General features: G+C 44.0%; 1 protein-coding gene across 2 annotated transcripts in view; it reads right to left on the bottom strand.

The window, feature by feature from the left end:
• The window catches only part of LOC140341043 (osteoclast-associated immunoglobulin-like receptor), a 76,872-nt gene that overhangs the window by 4,536 nt on the left and 50,892 nt on the right, over positions 1 to 21,444 (bottom strand). Inside the window, exons 1-4 of one of the 2 annotated variants that reach the window (XM_072426555.1) lie at positions 19,344 to 19,392; positions 19,197 to 19,250; positions 3,107 to 3,376; positions 367 to 648 (exon numbers count right to left, since the gene is read on the bottom strand). In XM_072426555.1, the coding sequence (XP_072282656.1) occupies positions 367 to 648; positions 3,107 to 3,371 (547 nt within the window). In that variant the 5' untranslated portion in view covers positions 3,372 to 3,376; positions 19,197 to 19,250; positions 19,344 to 19,392. Of the gene's footprint in view, positions 1 to 366; positions 649 to 3,106; positions 3,377 to 19,196; positions 19,251 to 19,343; positions 19,393 to 21,444 lie in introns of those variants that run through there. The other variant, XM_072426554.1, reaches the window with a different exon arrangement.

Genomic DNA, 21,444 nt, shown 5'->3' with positions numbered 1-21,444 from the left:
CTGCAACAAACCTGACCCACAGACATCTAAGCAATGAATAAAGGGGGTAATTGTAACAAACTGATCTGCTCTGGTCACAGCAGTGGATGGTGAAGTATCCTCATAGTTAAAATATGAGCTGGCAACAGATCTACATGCCAGGAATGCATATAATATTATGGAACACATGATAGGATATGCTATGTGAAAGATTTATAAGGGATGCACAATTCCTTCTGGGGCAGCATTAGTTGCTATTGCACCTGCCCTGTTCATCCTCCCCATGATACAGGTCTATATTTCTTTAGTAAATCAACCCCATTTTTTTAATCTATGCAGCATAAAAGGCATAGGCTAGTAGTTGCTAGGGATTCTTATGTGTATTACCTTCAGGTTGCAGCTGTATAGTAACAGGGTTGCTGTAGTCAGACTGAATTTGTGGTTTCCAGCCAGGCTTAGTCCTGAAACTACACATGTATTGGCCAACATCATTTTCTCCTGCATTTGGTATAACATGTGGGCTTTCATCGATATCCTTCAAAGACTTCATATCCTTGTAAATAGTAAACTGTATGTTGGGATAGGGAGCCTTGCATGTTATTGTTATGTCCTCTCCTCTCTGTACCATTTTCCGGGGTTTCACCATAATTTTTGGCGATGGGTATTTTTCTGTAATGTGAGAAGGTGCAAATGATTGAATTACATAAACTTGTAAGTATAGCAAAAGTGATTTTTTTCATAATCCAGGAAAAATGTGTGAAGTGATTACAATATGTTGTGTCAGGTGAAGTCTGCTTTTGTAATTTGACTTTGAGGTTGACTCTATTGACACAAGAAAAACAATTTTACAAAGCATGTGCAGAATATGGTAAATACTAGCAATTAGCAATGAATTAATAAGCATCTGTAGGGGGAATTCTCACACACAAAGAGCAATAAAACCTGGAATATTAATCCAGTCCTCCGATGTTGTTCATCAGTCTGCCACAGTGGATAATTGAACAACCGATTGGGAATGACTGCTGTTTACTCCTATGGGAGTGAACACAGAGAGGTGCAGTTCACTCATCCTCCCCATCTCCTTTTCCATAGTACAGAACAGTGCTGTATGTATAGCATTCATTCATTAATCTGTCACTTGAAATGAGAATTTAAAATTGTTTCCAGCAACAATCCCTTGACATCCATGGGATGACTATATGTGTCTTTATTAGCTTTTGCATTATTTTGTCATTCACAAATGTGTATTCATGTGAAAAAACACCCTTCTTGTAATTTTAAGGTTCTTTCAGGCAAAATCATCAGCTCCTTGTCTACAAATTGGGCAAACACAACTTCAGATGAAAAACACATGACATAATAAACTGTGTCATTATTTAACAACTAAGTCAAAATGTAGAAGCAATACCTGAGGAAGTATTTACAACCTTGCCACTTTCATGGGAACTAAGAGGGTATGGTATGTACCAGCCAGGTGCTGCAAATCAAATGCATTTGATTAACTGTTAATCAGCAAGTGTGACTAACATTACAAAGGCTGACATTTTGAATTGCTGGCTTGGAGCATTCAGGTGTGTGTTAACACAGTATCAGATGCATTTATTGCTATCCATCAACCTGGAAAGGGTTATAAGACCAGTTCCAGACAATTTTAAGCTCATCATTCTACAGTGAGAAAAATAATTCACGAGTAGAAAACATTGAAGCCAAACAGTTACCAAACTCAAAATTCACCTCAAGGTCAGACCTGCAGTTTTCAGACTGATTGCAAAAATTAAAAAGTTACATATCAGACTCTACAGCCCTCAATATTCATGGTAAATGTTAAAGTTCATGATAGTACAATTAGAAAAAGACTGAACAAATATCGCTTTTTTGGAAAGGTTACCAGAAGAAAGCTTTTTTTTCTCCTAAATGCTTAGGTTTGTAAAGTTGCATCTCAACAAACCACAAAACCTCTGGAGCAATGTCTTTTGGACAAACATACATTTGGCCCCAATGCACAGTGCCACGTTTGGCAAAAACCTAACACAGCATATTAAAAAAAACACCTCGTACCAACTAACACCAATTAACATGGTGATGTAGGGTGATGATTTGGATGTGTTTTTCAGCCATGGGTCTTGGCACCCTACAGTCATTAAGTTTACCATGAACTCCTCTGCATACCAATGTATTCTAAAGTCAAATGTTAGGCCATCTGTAAAACAGCTAATGTTTACCCAAGAACAGGAAATGCAAGAAGATAACAACCCCTAGCATACCAACAAATCCACAACAGAATGATTGAAAAAAAGGAATGAGAGTGTTGCAATGGCCCAATCAAAGTCCAGACATCAACCCAATGAAAATGTTGTGGAAGGATCTTAAGAGAGCTATGCATAAATGAACACCTGCAGATACAACTGAACAAATATTTGCAAAAAAAAATAGGAATTTATTTAGGGACCTATTACTGCTAAAAGTGGTTCTACAAACCATTGAATTATTGCGTTTTTCACACGCGCTTTCTCTATTTTGGCTTCCGTTTTGTTAAATAAATAATGGCACAATGATATCTGTTATGTGTTGCTTTTTATATCACTGTAATTAATATGAATAAAGTAACTTTTTAACATTTAACTACTAACCTTGAAAGTTATCCAAGATAAGGCTATTCTATGTGAGCCACCTATGTGGTCTAGGATAGTGTAATTATCAAGCACTGAATGGTTTGTAATCCCTATGTAAACAATCTGTTTATTACATGTAATGATTAAATGTTCCAATCAGTATTGTACTACTCCTAAAGAAAGAGTAATGGTCAATCTGAAAAGCATCTGGACTGTGAAATAAACATACAATTATTTATATGTTTCAATATGATCCATATGCCACCACTTTTGAACATTTGGGTTAAATGATTTTATATTACAAATCCCTAGTATTGTTTAATTTTATAGCCTGGCCACAAGTATAACTGATATTTCAGTACAGGCAAATACACTACTTTTAATTTATATTGATATGCTTGAAGTGTGCATTGTACACAGAAACCTTGAAAAATATGTTTAAAAAAAAAAGAAACACAAATACCTGTTAAACATTTATACCACATATTATAATAGATTTTGGATAATCATCTTACCTCGAACATATATATACTGGGACTCGCTAGGCTTTGACAAAACAGCATTTAGACCCTGCTTGCAGGTGTATTCGCCACTGTCGGTTGTTTTTAAATCACTAATAGTAAAGCTTCCATGGTCTTGTGCTGTTTTGTTGCTACCATCTTTCAACAATAGGAATTTGTCTGCATTTGTGGAATTTATGCAATTTAATTGAACGTCTTGACCAATCACAAAGACATAATTGGGATCATTTGTATGTACTTCTAAAACTGGTTCCTTCATCAGATCTAGGAAATTAGAAAAATAATATAAAATATTATAGGTACATTTGCAGTCTATTTCTAGGAAAATATTGTATTTTCAAATAAGCCATGTAGATTATTTGACAAAATCATATTCTGTTTTTGTATTTTTTTTGTATTACCTACAAAGCTGCAATGGCCCTGCACTAAAAATTTACATCCAGCTGAGATAGGAAGTTCACAACCAAACAGGAAACACTCCGTAAGAAAGTCAGTAGGTTCTTGTATATCTTGATTTTGTGATATGGGAATTTCTTTTTGTTATCCTTTTAAAAAGCCTAAAATTCCAGCAGATATAAACTCACATATTAATGGAGTTGTGTATTACTTTACCAGTAGCATACAGATCAGATTGTATTAGGCAAAAGCAGTGCAACCAGAAAGTTGGCCTCTTGTGAATGCCCAAGAGCAAAGTTGATGACTTTGTTCGCTGTTGCTGGTCACAACACTGTATTCCATAATTGTGATGAAGATTAATACCATACTGCCTTAGCAGAATTTACCATTCCTTTTTCCCATAACAAACTTCATAAAATGTATTCTACTTGTTAATTTACATGCATTGTTGTAGTTCAGGTGTGGTTGTGCACAGCAGAACAGCTATGGTTCGAAGCTGTCAGCAAGTCCATAATTGTCCTGAATTTCCAAAAACAAACTGGGACAGTTAAATTCCTTTTTTGCACCAGTGTTTTCCTACAGAGGGGTTGTGATATGGTTTTTCATAGGATGCTTTTGTAAGAGTTTTCAAGCTCTTCTAAACATGTTTCTCAGCAGTTTGAAGTACAACAGAAGGCGAGAGCATATCAAATGATGCATTGCAACCAATTCAAGACAGACATAAAAAAATACTACTGCATGCAGCAACCGCTTGAAAGGGCCTCTTAAAACTGATTTTGAATGCCTAACAGTTTAAAGAAAGAGAGTAGTTAATAGCCGGGTTTTTAACTACACATCTGAACTTATACCCACAATCTGCTTGAAATACCAAATACCAGCTGTTTTTTTGCATTTGATAGCTGGCAGCCTGCTGGCATCTGCTTTCCGTTTCATTCATTAACTTTGTTGTAAACTTTAAACAAAATACAGAGGCCATCTCTCTATCTTTAAGCAATTTTATTTGCAAAGTTCATGAACTGATTGTTCAGAATTTTTAATTGTAGGTACTAATATGTACTGTAAATCAGTAGAATCATATAAGTCTTTTTTAATTTTTGGGTTACTTTAACCTTTTGGCTAAGTTCTGACTAGGTTTGTTGAGGGGGTACTGTTGTGCTTAACCACATTTGGCAGCCCCCTAAAAGTGGTTAATGTGAATGTATGTATTTGTTCGGTGAGTTTTTTTTAATTTTTTTACTTGCAACTATTTTTGCTGTTCAGTTTTCCATATAGAAGTTAGAGAAATTCACAACTTCTAACTGCAAGCAAACAATTGCACAAATGTTTGAAGGCATCTAGTGGTTACCACACCTGTTGGCAAACAATTGGGGCCCAAAAGTAAACACTGCTTTTTTTTTAACTGCTGGTCTGAATTAAGCCAAAGGACTTGTATCCTATTTAATGTACATTACACATTACACTATTAATAATTTGTCACTCTTTGCTATACATTCATAAACCTTGTAATTTCTCATGCTACATTTTTTTATTTTTTTCCCCACATTAATAAACTTAATATTACCTAAACAGAATATACCGTACATTGTTGCTTCTAAATGTAAAAAATAATGCTTGTATTATGTCTCCACCTAATGGCCACCAAGAACTCTGTTCAAGAAAACTAAAAAGCCTTCATAAACGTTTTTTTAATGTATTGGTTTTAAATAGAATTTTAGAGAAAAAGATTGTTTTATTGTAATTTGTATTTTCCCATCTTTTTCATATATATTTAAAGTAGTGGAGAAGTGCTGGAAGACAGGGGCTGATAGGAAAGGGAAAGTAATGCCAATATTCAATGTTTCACCCTCCATTCAAGGGGATTCAGTTTACCAAGGGTGGAAGGGAGTAGAGGTAAAAGAGAAAATGAAAAAATGGAAAGCATAGTGTAGGAACCCTTACCACCACTTTCAGGTATTTGGGGAATTTATAATTACTTATGTCCACAGCCCTGGAACATCTTAGTGGATGGGGCGAGATCTTCGCCTTTTAACCATTAATAGACAAAAACAGACAGAAAATGCCTCTTCAAAGAGGTTAAGGTCTGATTGACAATACAGGTTCAGGTACAAGTTAAGTTCAGGACGGTGATTCTGAATGTCATCAGAACATATCATGCAGATCTTTTGGTCAGGAAACCTCTAGATCAAGACAAGATGGAGAGTTCTATTTTAGACCTGGGGGTTGGAAGTTCTAATGCTGATTTGACAGGAGTAAACTAGAATATACAGCTGTTTCTTCCAGATGCACTGGGAAAATAGGATGAACCTGCTCAAAGTGGAATGGGACTTACCTATCCAGAAGGGAGGGTGCCCTAGGTATCGTCAGTTCTTTTTTTCTGCTGTTGATTAGGTTTAATTTTGGTAGTATGCTTTGATAGAACTATCCTGGATAGAGAAATTTACTCCTGGTTTGGGCCTTTTTTGTATGATTAAAAAACTGGGAGAAGTTTGAAAAAACAAGGCTACAGCAAGATGAACTTCCAGCTTATGTTAACCTAAGTCTGAAAGTACTGGAGCAATATCAAATCACGGCAGAGGATACTAAAAACTCTAGGAATTTTGTCTTCTTTGATGAATTGGGAAGGCTGATTCATCAAGCAAAAATCGGAAGCTCGTTCGTGCATTCGTATTCGCGATCCAAAATCGGAAGCATTTGATCAATTTATCAACTAAATTTCAGGCACTGGCATATTCGCGCGCAAGTTACTAACTGAAATGATCTCACTGCTGGAGCCGCGCATCCCCGGCAGTTTGACACTGGCGAGCTTGCATTAAAAGTCACTGTTCCCCTAAAAAATAAATCTTTCTAATGGCACACATCTTTCACTTAGATCTAAATAAAAATGTTTGGGGTGTCTGTTCAAATGTTTTAAACATTTATATTAACTGGGAAATAAGCATATTTTTACATGACCTAATATTTTCAGGTTTAGAAAGAGTTAACTGATTTCAGCTCTTTACACAGGCGCCTACCTAAACGCATCCGATGCCAGACCCGGGGATCCGCCTGGTAAGAAATTCCAGCGGGCTCTAGTGGACAAAACCTTGCTTTTGCCAGTGAACTAGATTTTTTCCACCTATGTCTAAAGCACACACGCAAGTTCTTGCTTGCTTCTGTAGATATATATGTATATTGCTATTAACAAGTCAATGTCAATGTTAATACTATGTTATTGTGTTTGTGGCCATATTGTTTCATTTCAATAATATGTCTATATTACCACATTTAAATGTTTGTCCTGCATAAATATTTTCTGATCCAGTTTTCCACCCTTGATAGGTCAAAATTGCATATTGATTTGGTAAATATTTTTGGAATGCAATATTTTTGGGGTCACTTTTGAAATAATTCGGCTTTATATGCAAGTGTGGGTTTACATGTGTTTATCAGCCCTCCTGGCTGCATCAACTGGTTGCTAATGACATTTATATATTTTCTGCTTCCTCCGGAAAAATACACCTTTTGGGAGAGCAGCCAAATACCTACCTGGTAAGCAGACGGAACCCAACTGAGATTCTGTTTTCAGCTTTAAGCAATATTCTGAACTTTTGACCATGTTTTATCTATTTTTAGATGAGTATCTTATTACCTTAATTTAAACCCCTATCCATGGTATTCAAAATGTAAGATTACATATTTCAATATCACTATCCGATCGAATCCACTAAGAAAAGATTTTTTCTCACGATCATCCTATATAAAGCATGACACACCTTATACGCTGTGCTCCTGTCAAATCCGCATTAGAACTTCCAACCCCCAGGTCTAAAAAAGAACTCTCCATCTTGTCTTGATCAAGAGGTTTCCTTACCAGAAGATCTGCATGATGTGTTCTGATGACATTCAGCAGGTGTATGTGCAAATGCGTGGCGTAGGCACGTTTTTCAGTAGGCGGGAGTAAACCTGGAAGTTTCATATCTGCGTTATCATCATGCCGCGCTTCATCATTCAAGTGAATTTTTTAAAAAGTTTTAGCGGGGGATTCTTTTTAGTTGCATAAGCATACATGTTTGTCCATGTTTGCACATTTAAATGTGTTTTATAACATCATGCATGTTTGCACATTTAAATGTGTTTTATAGCATCATGCATGTTTGCACATATAAATGTGTTTTTATAGCATCATGCATGTTTGCACATATAAATGTGTTTTTATAGCATCATGCATGATCATGCATGTTTGCACATATAAATGTGTTTTTATAGCATCATGCATGTTTGCACATATAAATGTGTTTTTATAGCATCATGCATGTTTGCACATTTAAATGTGTTTTTTGCATCATGCAAGTGAGGCCCCAGAAGCCTGCGACAAGAAGAGATAGGTGGGGGCCAGCATAATAAAGAAAGAAAGGAAGGGGATCAGAAATGTATCAGTTTGCAGGAGAAGAGATCCTTTTACTTACCATGGCTTCTCTTGATGCTTTAAAGGTCCAGCTGCAAGCTGCTGCGGAGTCCCAGGGCCCAGGATGGCCTGGGACTCCGCAGTTGAATCAGTTGAATTCCATGCTGCAGGGGACCTCCTTGGCAGCGGGTGGTCCGGAAGCCGAATTGGCGCGGCCTCGGTCGTCTAGGCTCGTTGAGCCCAGAGGTTCCCAGGGAGCGCCGCCGCAATGGGAGCCCCATTAGGGACCCTCCAGATCGCCCCGCAAAACAGAAGAGGAGTCGGTTGCGAGTGCCGGCCTGTCCCCTGGTGCAGCCGGTGGCTCTACCAGGGCACGGAGGAGTTAGCAGAGACGCGGGTGCACGAGCAGCAGGGACGTGGAATCGGAGGTGGCGGCCGCGGTGTCTGGAATCAGGAGTGTGGTGTCCGGTGGAGTCTCATCCACGATGGCAGGGATCTTGCGAGAGCGGAGGCCAGGAGGAGTATCCTGTTCCAAGATGGCGAAGGGGGCTTCAGAAGCTGGAAAGGCCAGGTCGGAGCGTGGTGACGTCACAGGACGTGCGTCACCGGAAAGGGCACGTTTTTCCGTAACCAGGAAGGCGGCGGGCAGCGGCGGTGGTGCCGGCTCTAGGACTGGATGCGGCTGCCCCCGATGAAGATGCGGTGGATGGCCTGTCAGAAGGAGAGCTGCCCGAGCGGTGGCCGGAGGACAACGAAGATGGTGCGGGGACGTCTGGAGCTCCGGCTGCGGGGTCCGCAGACAGCACGAGGGGCCAGCTTCAAGGTAGGATGGGTGGGGAACAGAGGGGGTTGGGGGGGAGGGATGGGGTTGAGGGTCCTGTGGGTAGTTGGTTGACTGGGAGGGATGGGGATGTGTGTGTGGGGGGTCTGTGCCCAGAGTTTTAGAAAGGGGTGAGGGCGTTGCTACAAGAGCAACAGGCCAGTGGGAGCAGCGGGCCGGTACACAGGGTACAGCAGAGCAGGTGAGTGTTGGGGATAGCGCTAGAGGCGAGGTGTATGTGTATTTTGAGGGTCCGTTTGGGATTGCACCTGAAGCAGGAAATGGGAGAGAAGATATGGCGAGGTGAGTATGAGGAAAATTTTTCTCTTCTGTCGTTAGAACATTTAATTTGGACAGAATGGTGGGGGATGGAAAAAGGGGGGAGGAGGAGTCTCGGTGGTATCGTATGATACCACGGACATTTGGGAATTGTCCTTTTCTGTTTTAGCAAGTGTGTTGGGGGAAAAGACACCAGAGCACTGCTGGCACTGTATGGTTATCTGGATGGTATTAATTAGAGATGAGGGAATTTCTTGAAATTTTGATTCAGCCAGTTCGCCGAAGTTTTCCGAAAAGATTTGCTTCAATCTGAATTTATTTGTGGCGAATCGCATTAAAAAATGGCTATTTCCGGGCTGCAGAGAGCCTTCATAGTGGTGTAGAACACTGTGCCTTGCAGTAACACGCATAGGGAGTCTGCTGTGGTAGTGGGATATTACTGTGAGTCAGTATGACATGCAGATGACAGGCGTCGCTATTAGAATCACTGCACACCTATTTGGGCAGTCACGGGGCCAAAACTGACCAAATACCTCAAGTATGAACTAAGCCCTACAGGTCCATGTTAGCATCAAGAGGAAGCGCATTTCTTTTACACCCTTGTCAGCTGATTCCACATAGGTGTCTACAGAACCTGTTCTATTAACCGCTTATACAAGTAGAGCCCCCCCGACAGAGTGGAGAGGGTGACTGAGGTGGCAGCAGCAGCAGCATCAGGCGGAGGCCACAGAGTGGCACAATGACAGAGTGTGGAGGTGGAAGCAAAATCAGGAGGCTACAGAGTGGCACAATGACCGAGTCTGGAGGTGGCGGCAGCATCAGGATTTTCAGTATGAATACAGACCGTAAAAGTGGGGCCTCTTGATCCTTGCAACTTTTGGGTTCGGAGCAGGAGGTGTCAGAAAATTTACCACAGGGATAACTGGCCACAGAGTGGCACAATGACAGAGTCTAGAGGTGGCAGCAGCATCAACATCAGGAGGATGTCACAGAGGTGGCAGCAGCATGACAGAGTCTGGAGTTGGCGACAGCATCAGGAGGCCACAGAGTTAGACAATTACATAGTGTGGAGGTGGCGACAGCATCAGGAGGCCACAGAGTGGCACAATGACATAGAGTGGAGGTGGTGGCAGCATCAGGAGACCACAGAGTGGCAAGGTGACATAGTGTGGAGATGGCGGCAGCAGCACCAGCATCAGGAGACCACAGAGTGGCAAGGTGACATGGTGTGGAGATGGCAGCAGCAGCATCAGGAGACCACAGAGTGGCAAGGTGACATAGTGTGGAGATGGCAGCAGCAGCATCAGGAGACCACAGAGTGGCAAGGTGACATAGTGGGGAGATGGCAGCAGCAGGATCAGGAGACCACAAAGTGACCCAGTGACAGAGTGGGGCGGTGGGTGGCAATACCAGTACCCGCTGACGAAGGTGGGTGAAAGAAGGAGCACTTGGCATCTGATGTGTGGCATTGGGTGGGTGGCAGCATCAGAGTAGTAGCTGAGGCAGGTAGTAAGAAGAAACCAGTCTCTTTTGTCAAGGTTTGGGTCAGGCGGCATGGATCATCTAATCAGATGCATCAGGCATTGGCAGGTGGAAATCCTGGCTGATCCACTCCTGATTCATCTTGACAAAGGTCAGTCTTTCCACATTTTGGGTGGACAGGCAAGTTCTTCTTGGGGTAACTATGGCCCCCGCCGCACTAAACACCCGCTCTGATGCCACACTACTGGCTGGGCAGGACAGCTTTTCCAGCCAGTTGCGGCCACAAATCCAGTTTGGCTGCCCAGTAGTCCAGCGGATCTTCAATGACGGCTGGCAGGGTGCACTCAAAGTATGCCACCACAGGTTCTGCTCTATGTCTAGCTGCTGGTCAGTAATTTCTTCACTATGCAGGTGACTCTAGACTCAGGCTGCTGCTGATGGAGGTGGTACTGCTCCTGCCACCCCACCCCTCCCCAGCAGCCATGGCAGTGGAACGTGCGTGCAGAGGGCCCCCCCGGTCAGACCTGGGAGAGGATGGACGATGACGCAGATAGGCAGCAGCCAACTGACTACATAGGATGTCTCTGTAGTAGTTCAGTTTGTCCTCCCTCTCAGCAGATGTAAAAAAGGCCCCCATTTTGGACCGGTAGCGAGGGTCCAACAAGGTGGAGAGCCAGAAGTCATCCCTCTGCCGAATGGTGACAATTCGGCTGTCACTGCGCAAGCGAGCATGCAGCTGGCCAATTCTGCAAGCGACTTGGAGGGGCTCCCTGCTTCCATCTCCACTGCATACTGCCATGGTGTGTCTGGGTCCTCTGCCTCGTCTTCCTTATCTCCCTCTTGCTCCTCTGGCTGCTCCTGCTTCTCCTCTCCTGTCACCTGAGTAGAAAAACCACCCATTTCGCTATACATTGCCTTTGCTCCAACGTCCTCCTCCTTCTCCTTCTCCAGTTCAGCCCCCACAGGGCTCATGTGGCCAAGAGATCTAGGCGCAACGTCTCCAGTCCCCTGACCAGCCAGGTTTACAAGCATCTGTTCCAAGACATGAAGCAGTGGAATGACGTTGTTCATCCCGTAGTCCTGGCGACTAACAAATAATGTGGCCTCCTCAAAGGGCCTGAGCAAATTGCAGGTGTCACCATGCCTCCTATCCGCTTGGATCATCAAAAATTCGTTGATGGCCTTTCTCTGTTTTTATAGTCGGTCCAGCATATGGAGGGTGGAATTCCAACGGGTGGAAACATCGCATATCAGCCTATGTTGGGGGATGCTGTTCTGCCGCTGCAGCTCAAGGAGGGTGTGCTTTGCTGTGTACGAGTGGCTGAAGTGCATGCAAAGTTTCCTGGCCATTTTTATGATGTCTTGCAGATGGGTGGAAGACTTCAAGAACCTCTTGACAACCAGATTGAAGATGTGTGCCATGCAGGGCGCATGGCTCAGCATTCCTTGACGCAGCGCCGACACAATGTTCTTCCCGTTGTGGGTCACCATGGTTCCGATTTTGAGTTGTCGTGGAGAAAGCCATGATTCGATTTCTTGATGAATCACTGCCTTTTTTTGCAAAGAAATGACGGCTTGGGACTCTCCACCTCGGCTCGGCACAAGCCATCAGTTCTCTGAAAGGTGCAGAGTCCACCACTTGGAAACTGCAGCACCAGCAACTTGGACAGGAGCACATTCAGCTTCTGGGCCGTTGGATGAGTGCACGCATACTGTTGTTCCCTGGCAATCGCTTTGGTGATCGATTGCTGAGTGAATGACTGACGAGGAGTAGGAGGAGCAGGACCATCTGGACCAGCAGAAGATGGAAATGACATACAGCTCCCTTCGGCTGAGGTGGTGGAGCCTTGACTGCCTGAAAGCCGGTGCGTGCCACTGGGTGATGCATCGGTTGCTGCGGCAGGCTGGACCACCACATCAGAGCCACGATTCTTCCAGGCTACTTTATGGTGATGCTGCATATGTTGACGCAGGGCCGTGGTGCCAACATTGGCACCCTGGCCACGCTTCAACTTCTGCCCACATATTCTACATATGGCCATGATAACCTCCTCCAGCGGCTTAACAAAAAACTACCACACCGCCGAGTAGGCGGTACCCCCCAACACTCTGCAGTGACTGACCGCTACCGCCGCTACCGCCGCTGCCTCCGTGAACCCCTGCACCACTACTACCCGGGCAGGTAGGCTGTTGCAAAGCAGGTGGTCTACCCCGGGCACGTTTGGCTCCCGACCTCCCACTGCTGCCACCCTGCTGACTACCAGCCATGTTACCACCTTGCTGGCTCAGCCGCTGCCTCATGGGCAAGCTGCCACCCTCTTTTCCTGATGATGATGAATCCCCTTCTTCACCCGGCTCCCAAGTGCGATTGGCTTCATCATCATCGTGTAGTGTATGAATGTCACTGATGTCCTCCTCAACGGTCTCTGGGTCAGGAGCCTGACTGCTCACAACACCACCTCCCACGCCACTTTCCTCATCACTACTTGCCTGCCTAGCGGAGGAAGCAGCGGAAGTCTCCTCCAGATCTTGGCTGGGCAGTAGCTGCTGGCTGTCTTCTATTAGCTCATCCACGCTGTATAGTGGAGCTGAGCCCACAGCATACAATACTTCCGTGGCTGAGGGAACAGCAAAGAACAGAGGTTGAGGACAGGTGAGGGCACAGGGCCTGCTCCCGGGCCATGCCAACTAAGGGTTGTATCTGATGAATCCACTGACTGTTGGCTGAGGGTGTCTGATGTCACTTGGGATGAAGTGAATGACCGAGTTAACTAATCAAGAATCGCTAGGTTGCTGGTCAAGATACAACCGCTAGATGACACCTCTCGCTGCCACTCCTGCTGACACGCCCCCTTACTCTGCTGCAACCTCTGCCTGCGCCAGAAACATTTAGGCCTCTGCCACTCCTCTGTGCATGGCCTGCCACTTCTCTGTCTGACATACTTATACTTGAACTAAATAAATTAAAAGCAAATTAAAACACACCTAAAAGCGACAAATATATTTTTATTTTTGTACTGAAATAGGCCACTAAACGCTTTTACCACAAATAACTGCAAAAGTGAACTGCGTATATATTTTTCTTTTTGTACTCAAATACATCACTAAACGCTTTCACCACAAATAACAGTGAAGAGCGTATATATTTTCCTTGTTGTACTGAAATAGGCCACTAAACGCTTTCACCACAAATAACTGCAACAGTGAAGTGCGTATATATTTTTCTTTTTGTACTGAAATAGGCCACTAAACGCTTTCACCACAAATACCTGCACCAGTGAAGTGCGTATATATTTTTCTTTTTGTACAGAAACAGGGCAATAAATGCTTTCACCACAAATAACTGCAACAGCGAAATGCGTATATATTTTTCTTTTTGTACAGAAATAGGCCAATAAACGCTTTCACCACAAATAACTGCAACTGTAGCGTGATGTTGGGCACAAAGCAATATGTGGCGGATCTTTTTGGGGTCCCTTTGGCACCTTACAAGACAGAGGTTTCAGTGACAGAGTTGTCTTTCCTTGGCATAGTGCTTGATACTATGGCAATGGAATTCTGGCTACCGTAGGATAAGCTGAGTGATTTGCAGAGGGAGGTGTTGGCAGCGGCAGGTAGGCGGAAGTTGCGTTTGCGACAGTTGCAGTCGCTGTTGGGAAAATGTAACTTTGCATGCAAAATCATGCTAATGGGCAGGATTTTTGAAAGACGCTTTTGCTACGGCGGGGGTACGGTGCCCGACTCATTTTGTAAGGCTTAATAAGGACCTGCAAGCGAACCTGGGTGTGTGTAAATGCTTTTTGGAAGAATATAATAGCAGGGCGTTGTGGATGTCAGGGCCGGTAAGTACCCCAGATATGGAGTTGTTTACTGACGCTGCGGGTTCAAAAGGGTATAGGGCTTATTTTCAAGGGGCATGGTGTGCAGGGGAGTGGCCAGAGGAGTGGGTGGAGTCAGAAATGGTGGCTAATTTAGTGTTGTTGGAACTTTTCCCTAGCGTGTTATCATGGAATTGTGGGGTGGTAAACTGGCAAACAAGCGTATTTAGTTCCATTGTGACAGTTTGGGTGTGGTGCAAGCAGTGAATAAATGGTCTGCGTCACCTGGACCGGTTATTCGAGTGCTTAGACATTTGGTCCTGCTATGTTTGCGATTTAATGTCTATTTGTGGGTGGTTTACATTCCAGGGGTACCTAATGTGGTGGCAGATGCTTTGTCTCGGTTGCAGTGGCAGAGGTTTCGGGAGCTGGCACTGGAGGCAGAGCAGCGAGGGGTCCTTTGCCCCCCCCCCCGAGTTGTGGGACATTGTGAACGATTCGTGATGTTATTGCTTAAGCAGTCAGTTGCTCAATCTACTTGGAGGTCTTACATAGCAGTGGGAAAAGAGTGGCGCCAGTTTTGCAGTGAGTGGGGATGGGGACGGTCAGCAGAAGATTACACTTGTTTCCTGTTGTGTTTTATGTGTAGGCTGATTGGAAAAGGGGTATCAGTGTCAGCAATAAACCATAGAATGTCTTGTTTGGCCTTTTGGTTTTTAATTTTGGGGATTGCAGGATGTGACAAAGTAATTTGTTGTGCATCAAGTGCTGAAGGGATATCAGAAAGGGCGGGGGTCTGTGGACACTCGCCGGCTGGTGTCCTTTGCACTGTTAAAAGAATTGTTGGGTCAGTTGGGGGGAGTGTGTGTGTCGGCATATGAAGGTAGGCTTTTTAAGATGGCGTTCATCCTGGCATTTTATGGGGCATTCCGGATTGGGGAGTTGGTGAACATGTCAAAAGTGGGGATGGGTGGGGTGCAGGTGGAGGATGTTTGCTGGTCGGAGGGGAAGGTGGTTGTGTATGTCCGCTGCTCAAAAACTGATCAGGAGGGACAGGGCTTTAGGGTAACAATGGGGGCGGTAGGGGGAGAGTTTTGCCCAGTGGGGACGGTAAAGTAGTTTTTACGGTTGCGACCTACTAAAGAGGGCCCCTTGTTGATGCATAGCGACGGGTTGGCATTGTCCAGGTATCAGTTTCTGGCAGTATTTAGTAAAATGTTTGCAGGCGGAAGGTTTGGCGGAAAAGGAGTACGCGTCTCATTCCTTCCGCATTGGGGCAGCCACTGAGGCGGCTAGATGGGAAATGGGTGAGGAGGTGATAAAATGGATTGACAGGTGGGAGTCTGTACGTTACAGGCTGTATGTCAGGTCGCATTTGGTGGAGGTTTGAGGGGAATAAGGGTGGGTGGGGGTGTTTGTGGTTACCATGGGGTTAATGCGCAATTTTTTCTGGTTTTTGTGTTTTGTTTCATGTAGTAGCGGTTACCGGTTTAATATGGATTGTGGGACATTATTATGTCTGCTGGGGTGCTAGGCGTGCAGAGGTACGGCCTGACGGACGGCAGCTGGGGATCTCCGGTGAGGAAGGGGTGCTTCGGTGGATCGAGGTACCAGGGATGTTGTGGAGCAGAGTGTTACCGAGATCTACAAGTTTTCTAGATTAGACAGGCCACCTGACGTGATTGTGATTCATGTGGGGGGAAACGATTTGGGGATTAGGACCACAAGGGAACTCAAAGATAAAAAATAGGATTTCCTTCGCCTGTGGACAAGTTTCCCCTCAGCCATTATAGTGTGGTCTGACATAGTGGCCAGGACCTGTTGGAGGCAGGCAAGGTCTGTGGTGCAGCTCAATAAGGCCAGGGCTAGGTTGAACAAGGATGTGGGGAAGTTCATTGCCAGGAATGGAGGAATCGTTGTGAGACACAGGGAGCTGGAAGATGATTTTCCACTGCATTTGAGGGGTGACAGGGTACACTTGAATGCAGTAGGGATTGATCGGTGGTCCCTGGGATTGCACAAAGAGATCAAGCGGGCCCTGGGGGTGTGGAGGGGCACGCAAGTGTAAGGTGTCACACTTGCGGTGCAGTGGCGCTGTGAGGTCCTCAAGGACAAGAGGTTTGTGTCCAGGGGTAAAAGGTAAAAAGTGTGGAGAGCCATCTTTGGTATGGGGGTCTCCAAAAATTTGCTTAATAGAGGGTTCAGTGGTTAACTTCGGTTTGGAGATGCGGGATTGATATTGTTCCCGAGGCTGTTGAGTGGCACCTAGAAACATGATTTAAATATATCAATTTAAACGCAGATCCAGTGTTAATGTGGAAAATGTGAGTTAAAACCTGTCAAGGACCGTCCGGAGTTGTGTTTTAAGTCATTAAATTGTTATGTTAAACGGCCTTAGGGCCAATTTTCACCATACCCGCAGGTGTCCGAGTGTTGTTGTAGGGTTAAGTGGTGAGGGGTAAAAAAAAGGGGGGGTAAAGTAGTTGGTGAAGGTATGTTGAAAGGCTCTGGCCTACCTCAGTCATGTTTGCACATTTAAATGTGTTTCTATGCATCATGCATGTTTGCACATTTAAATGTGTTTTATAACATCATGCATGTTTACACATTTAAATGTGTTTTTATGCATCATGCATGTTTGCACATTTAAATATGTTTATGCATCATGCATGTTTGCACATTGAAATGTGTTTTATAGCATCATGCATGTTTGCACATTTAAATGTGTTTTTATGCATCATGAATGTGTGCACATTTAAATGTGTTTTTTTGCATCATGCATGTTTACACATTTAAATGTGTTTTTATGCATCATGCATGTTTTCACATTTAAATGTGTTGTATAGCTTCATGCATGTTTGCACATTTAAATGTGTTGTATAGCTTCATGCATGTTTGCACATTTAAATGTGTTGTATAATCCTACTAGCTACTACTCAACCACACTTCTTGGAGGTTGTTGCTGTTTAAAAAACAAGTGCATCTAGGGGGCAAAAAGCGAAAAGGCCCATTCACCCCCCCCGGGCCACTTACCTAGCAAGGAGAATTGGGGTGTTACCCCAAAATTTTTACCTACATATCAAGGAACCCCAAGGAATGGTGAGGTTCATAAACCAAAAAACATTATCTATGAGGGTCCTCTGTGCTTGTACACAGAGGCTGCAAGATATGACATTCAGAATTCCCACACACAGATATCACACTGTGCCCATAATGTCGTTACACATGCCCACAGAGTGGATATATTTTTCCAAGTATTTTTTATATAGAAGCCACAGCACAGCTATAGAATGGGGGAGGGACAGCCTGTGTCCTCATCTCATTCTAGCTGCGCTGTTCTCACTGCCCAGCTGTAATTGGCAGCTGGAATCCTCTGCATGAATGACAGCTGAATGGAGCGTCCTCTATTGTTCTTTCAATGGATTAGAGCTGCAGATGAGAGCTGGGTAGAGGTCCACACAACTAAAAGTGGCTGTTGACAACTATGTACATGTACATATTTTGATGTGCGTATAATAAAATAATCTACATGTGCTGCATTATCTGACCTAATGCAACAGTGCCTACATTTTGCCCCTAGATTGTATGTATGTATGTCCGGCACTTACTAATGCTTCACTAAAACCAGATAAACATTTAGAGTTTACATCTAGGAGCACAATTATTGTTTTTACAATGGTTTATCTAGGATTAAGCTTAGTGGGGTGGCAACCGGAAGGTTCTTAGTAATAGTAATAGTATACCCATATATATCTACACACAATATTAACAAACAGTTTACAATCGCAACCAAACTATGTCAATTTGCAACAGAAAATATATCAATCAATCAGTGATCTCTTTTTTTGGTTTTTAAGAGGTGTTTGGTTGTTGTCAAAATAACTCACATTTTGTTCCTCCTTTTCTTTAGACAATGATTCTGTGCCAGTATGAATAGCAGCAGTCAATTTATGGCAAGCGTTGGATTGCAGAGAGGCTTGCAGACAGGCTCTGGACCCCTGCAGGTACGCACCCAACTGTCGCCCAAATACAACATGTTTGGCGCGACCTCAAGCAGAGTAGGGCCCATTTGATGTGTGAAGTGGGGGACCGCATCCTGTCTGGTATGTTTTACATTTTGTCTTCTCTGGTTAAGGGGTGGTGTTTTAAAATGTTTGTTGTTTGTGTAAAGTAGTATTGTTTAGCCTAGAACTGTTTGTTTTTCACTTCCTAAGGCCAGGGGCATGGCCAGGGGCATGGGGTGGGCTTGCAGTGGCACAAATTGGGCAGGCAGGGGCACAGGGTGGGCGGGCAGGGGCACGGGCTGGGTGGCCAGCAGGTGGAAATGGCCAGGCAACAGCCGGGGAGAATGATGGCGCTGGCTGCTCTGCAGGGGATGGGGGGCCAGCAGGACCTATTGGGATTTGCCAACCCAGCCTGTGAATTAACGCCTGATTTATCTGAGATTGTTGGCCCAGGGATTCACTTTACATATTACAGAGATGGTCAACACTGAACATGTAGGCACCCAAAGTGGCCGATTGTTGTTGGACCGATTCTATCAGACGATGCATGGCCGCCAAATGTTGTTGGTTAAATTCTTGGTCCTGGCGATTTTCATGGAGGTTTACATGTAGGAGCATAAGGACCTGTTCCAAATTATTTGAACCTGGGGCAGACAAAATGGCCAATCAGCCTCTGAGTGAGGCTTAGAAGCTGGCTGCCCACACTGGGTTGACCCAATCTACCTGCATCCACTGGTTGCTTGGGAAAGGGAAAATAAAAAATTACTACAATATCATATAACTTTGTGGGTCACCATAACATTATGCAGACAGCATCCTGAAATTGGAGCATAAACAAATGTTAGACAAAATGTTAGACACATTTATTCTGAATCCTAAACATTAAACATGGGTTGCTTACAGAAACCCCAGGTGTCTCCTCTTCTTCTTGTGGTAAATCTCCACCTGAGGGACCCTAAACAAACAAAACACAAATGGAACACTTTGGGCAAGGTTCATTCCCCCGACACATCCCAAAATAAACACTATAGGACCAGTTCTTGCCTACCTCAAAAGTGGATGCTGCCCATGAAAACTCTTCGGAACCAGAAACCAGCAGACATGGATATTCTACAAAGGCACATGATATATACATGATATATCACATCAAAATGGATTAATGTGGTGACAAGTCTTCACATATCAAAAGTCCCCAATATTTCGCACAGGCAAAATTATTTTTGACATTCAGACAGAAATTAGAGTCTACTTTAAATATTTAACTCAATAAGCTTACACATTCCCAAAGGAAGGCTGCACCAGAAACATCTCCCAAGAAAATTGAACAAATCTTATATATATAGATATGGTTATGTTATAGAAAGATCGAGAGTGTGGTTATAAACATGATTAGAGACAAGTGCACAATGTCAAACAAGATATACCATGAAGGTTAATCTTACCAGGAGGAAGCCCAGTGTCATTTCGATGCGAAGTGACATCCTCATCATCCACATCAGCCCGAGCACAGAGGCAGGAGGGGACTGCTGCGTCACAGGGCGTACTATTGTAAAAAAATTAAATACACACATTGTTGATGCAGGTCAAAAGAAGGTAAAATACACTAAAGAGGTTGTTTTAAAAAAATGATCAATTAAAAAATATTCACCCCAAACATAAAAAAGTAAAAACACAATCCTATTTTGTTCTCAGTGCTAATGACTAAACTGTTGCAATCCCAAAAAAATGCAAAAATCAATTAACATTGTTAATTAGGTAATGTAAAAGGATTGAACTTACATGGTTGCCAAGCATCAGAGTCATCCCAATAATCCACCCCTACCGCCGTTTCTGGCCCAATGAATGGCAACGCCAATTTTTCATACTCCCTGAGACGCTGCACAAATGTTCAGGATAGGTCCCACTTCTTACGGCCTCTGTGCCCAGGACCCTTTTGACATGTCTGAAGATGTCACTCACATGTTTTTTGACACTGGGTAATGGTCCGTTGTGTACTGCGCACTGCATTAACACTCCTGGCAGTTTCCTCCCAGAGTCCCTGCCTTACAGCATGGGAGGTCTGGGAGTGCAAGCCCTCACGGAGTCGTGGAAAATGTTGTACGTAGGACTCCATAAGGGCTGCATTTTGCTCAGGAGTGAAGCTGGTTGCCTTGGAAGCAGAATCCCTGCTGAAACTGGTTGAGGTGCCAGGTTGGGGGCCCAGGAGCCTAGATGTTACTTGGCCTGCTTCACAAAGCAACCTAGCTGGCCTGAGGGAGCTTCCTGTTGGTCTATGGACTAAAGACCCCGGGGTGGTGGTGGTGGCGGGGCCAGCAGCAGCAGCAGCAGCGACGGTGGTGGTGGCGGAGCCAGCAGCAGCAGCGACAGCGGCAGTGGTGGTGGTGGTGGCCATTCTCCTTGGCTCCATGTTACTAGATAGAAAAAAATAAGAGTTGTAAGACAACACAGCAAAAACATTTTTTGGAGGAATAAAGTAAATGGTGTATTCTTACTTTTCGTTTTTCTTGTAGCAGCCTTCTCGTTTGTGTTTTTTTTTTTGGTTTGTAAATTTTTGGTTTGCATGCAGAATGTCTAAGAAGCTCTGTGAAAATTTATAGGGATACAGTACGTGCGCACATTCATGCACACTCAAATGTGCGCCGGGGCGAGGATTGTGCTTGTTGTCATGAAGCAGGATATTGAATTAGAGTTGCTCTTCAGCACTGCTATTGTGGTATCAAACACAACTCTGGTGGTTACTGCAGAGGAGCAGCAACAACAACCCGAGGAGCAGCCTTCAACTTTGCGACGAGTCCGGGAGCCACGTGTTTTCTTGGAGGATAGCCACCTGGATAACTTACGTGACCAGGATGTCAAAAGGCGTTTCCGCCTGTACAGCTTGCTGGAAGCTAAAATTGCTCCAAAAACCAAGAGAAGCCAGGCAGTGCCAGGAATGACCAGGCTCTTGGTCACTCTGTAAATTTTAGGAAGGGGTTCCTTTCAAACCTCCTCGGTCTTAATTTGTGGACTAAGCCAGCCTACAGTTTCCAGGGTTTTTATGAAGGTCATAAATGCCATTGTGGACCTTGTCCCACTATATATTCACAGCGATATCATTCGCTGAATGTACAAAATAGTCTGTGATGGCAACAGGAAAATCATGAGTGCAC

This window comes from Pyxicephalus adspersus, chromosome 11 (genome assembly GCF_032062135.1).
Source record: "Pyxicephalus adspersus chromosome 11, UCB_Pads_2.0, whole genome shotgun sequence".
Lineage (NCBI taxonomy): Eukaryota > Metazoa > Chordata > Amphibia > Anura > Pyxicephalidae > Pyxicephalus > Pyxicephalus adspersus.
This window is presented reverse-complemented; position numbering and strand designations above follow the sequence as displayed.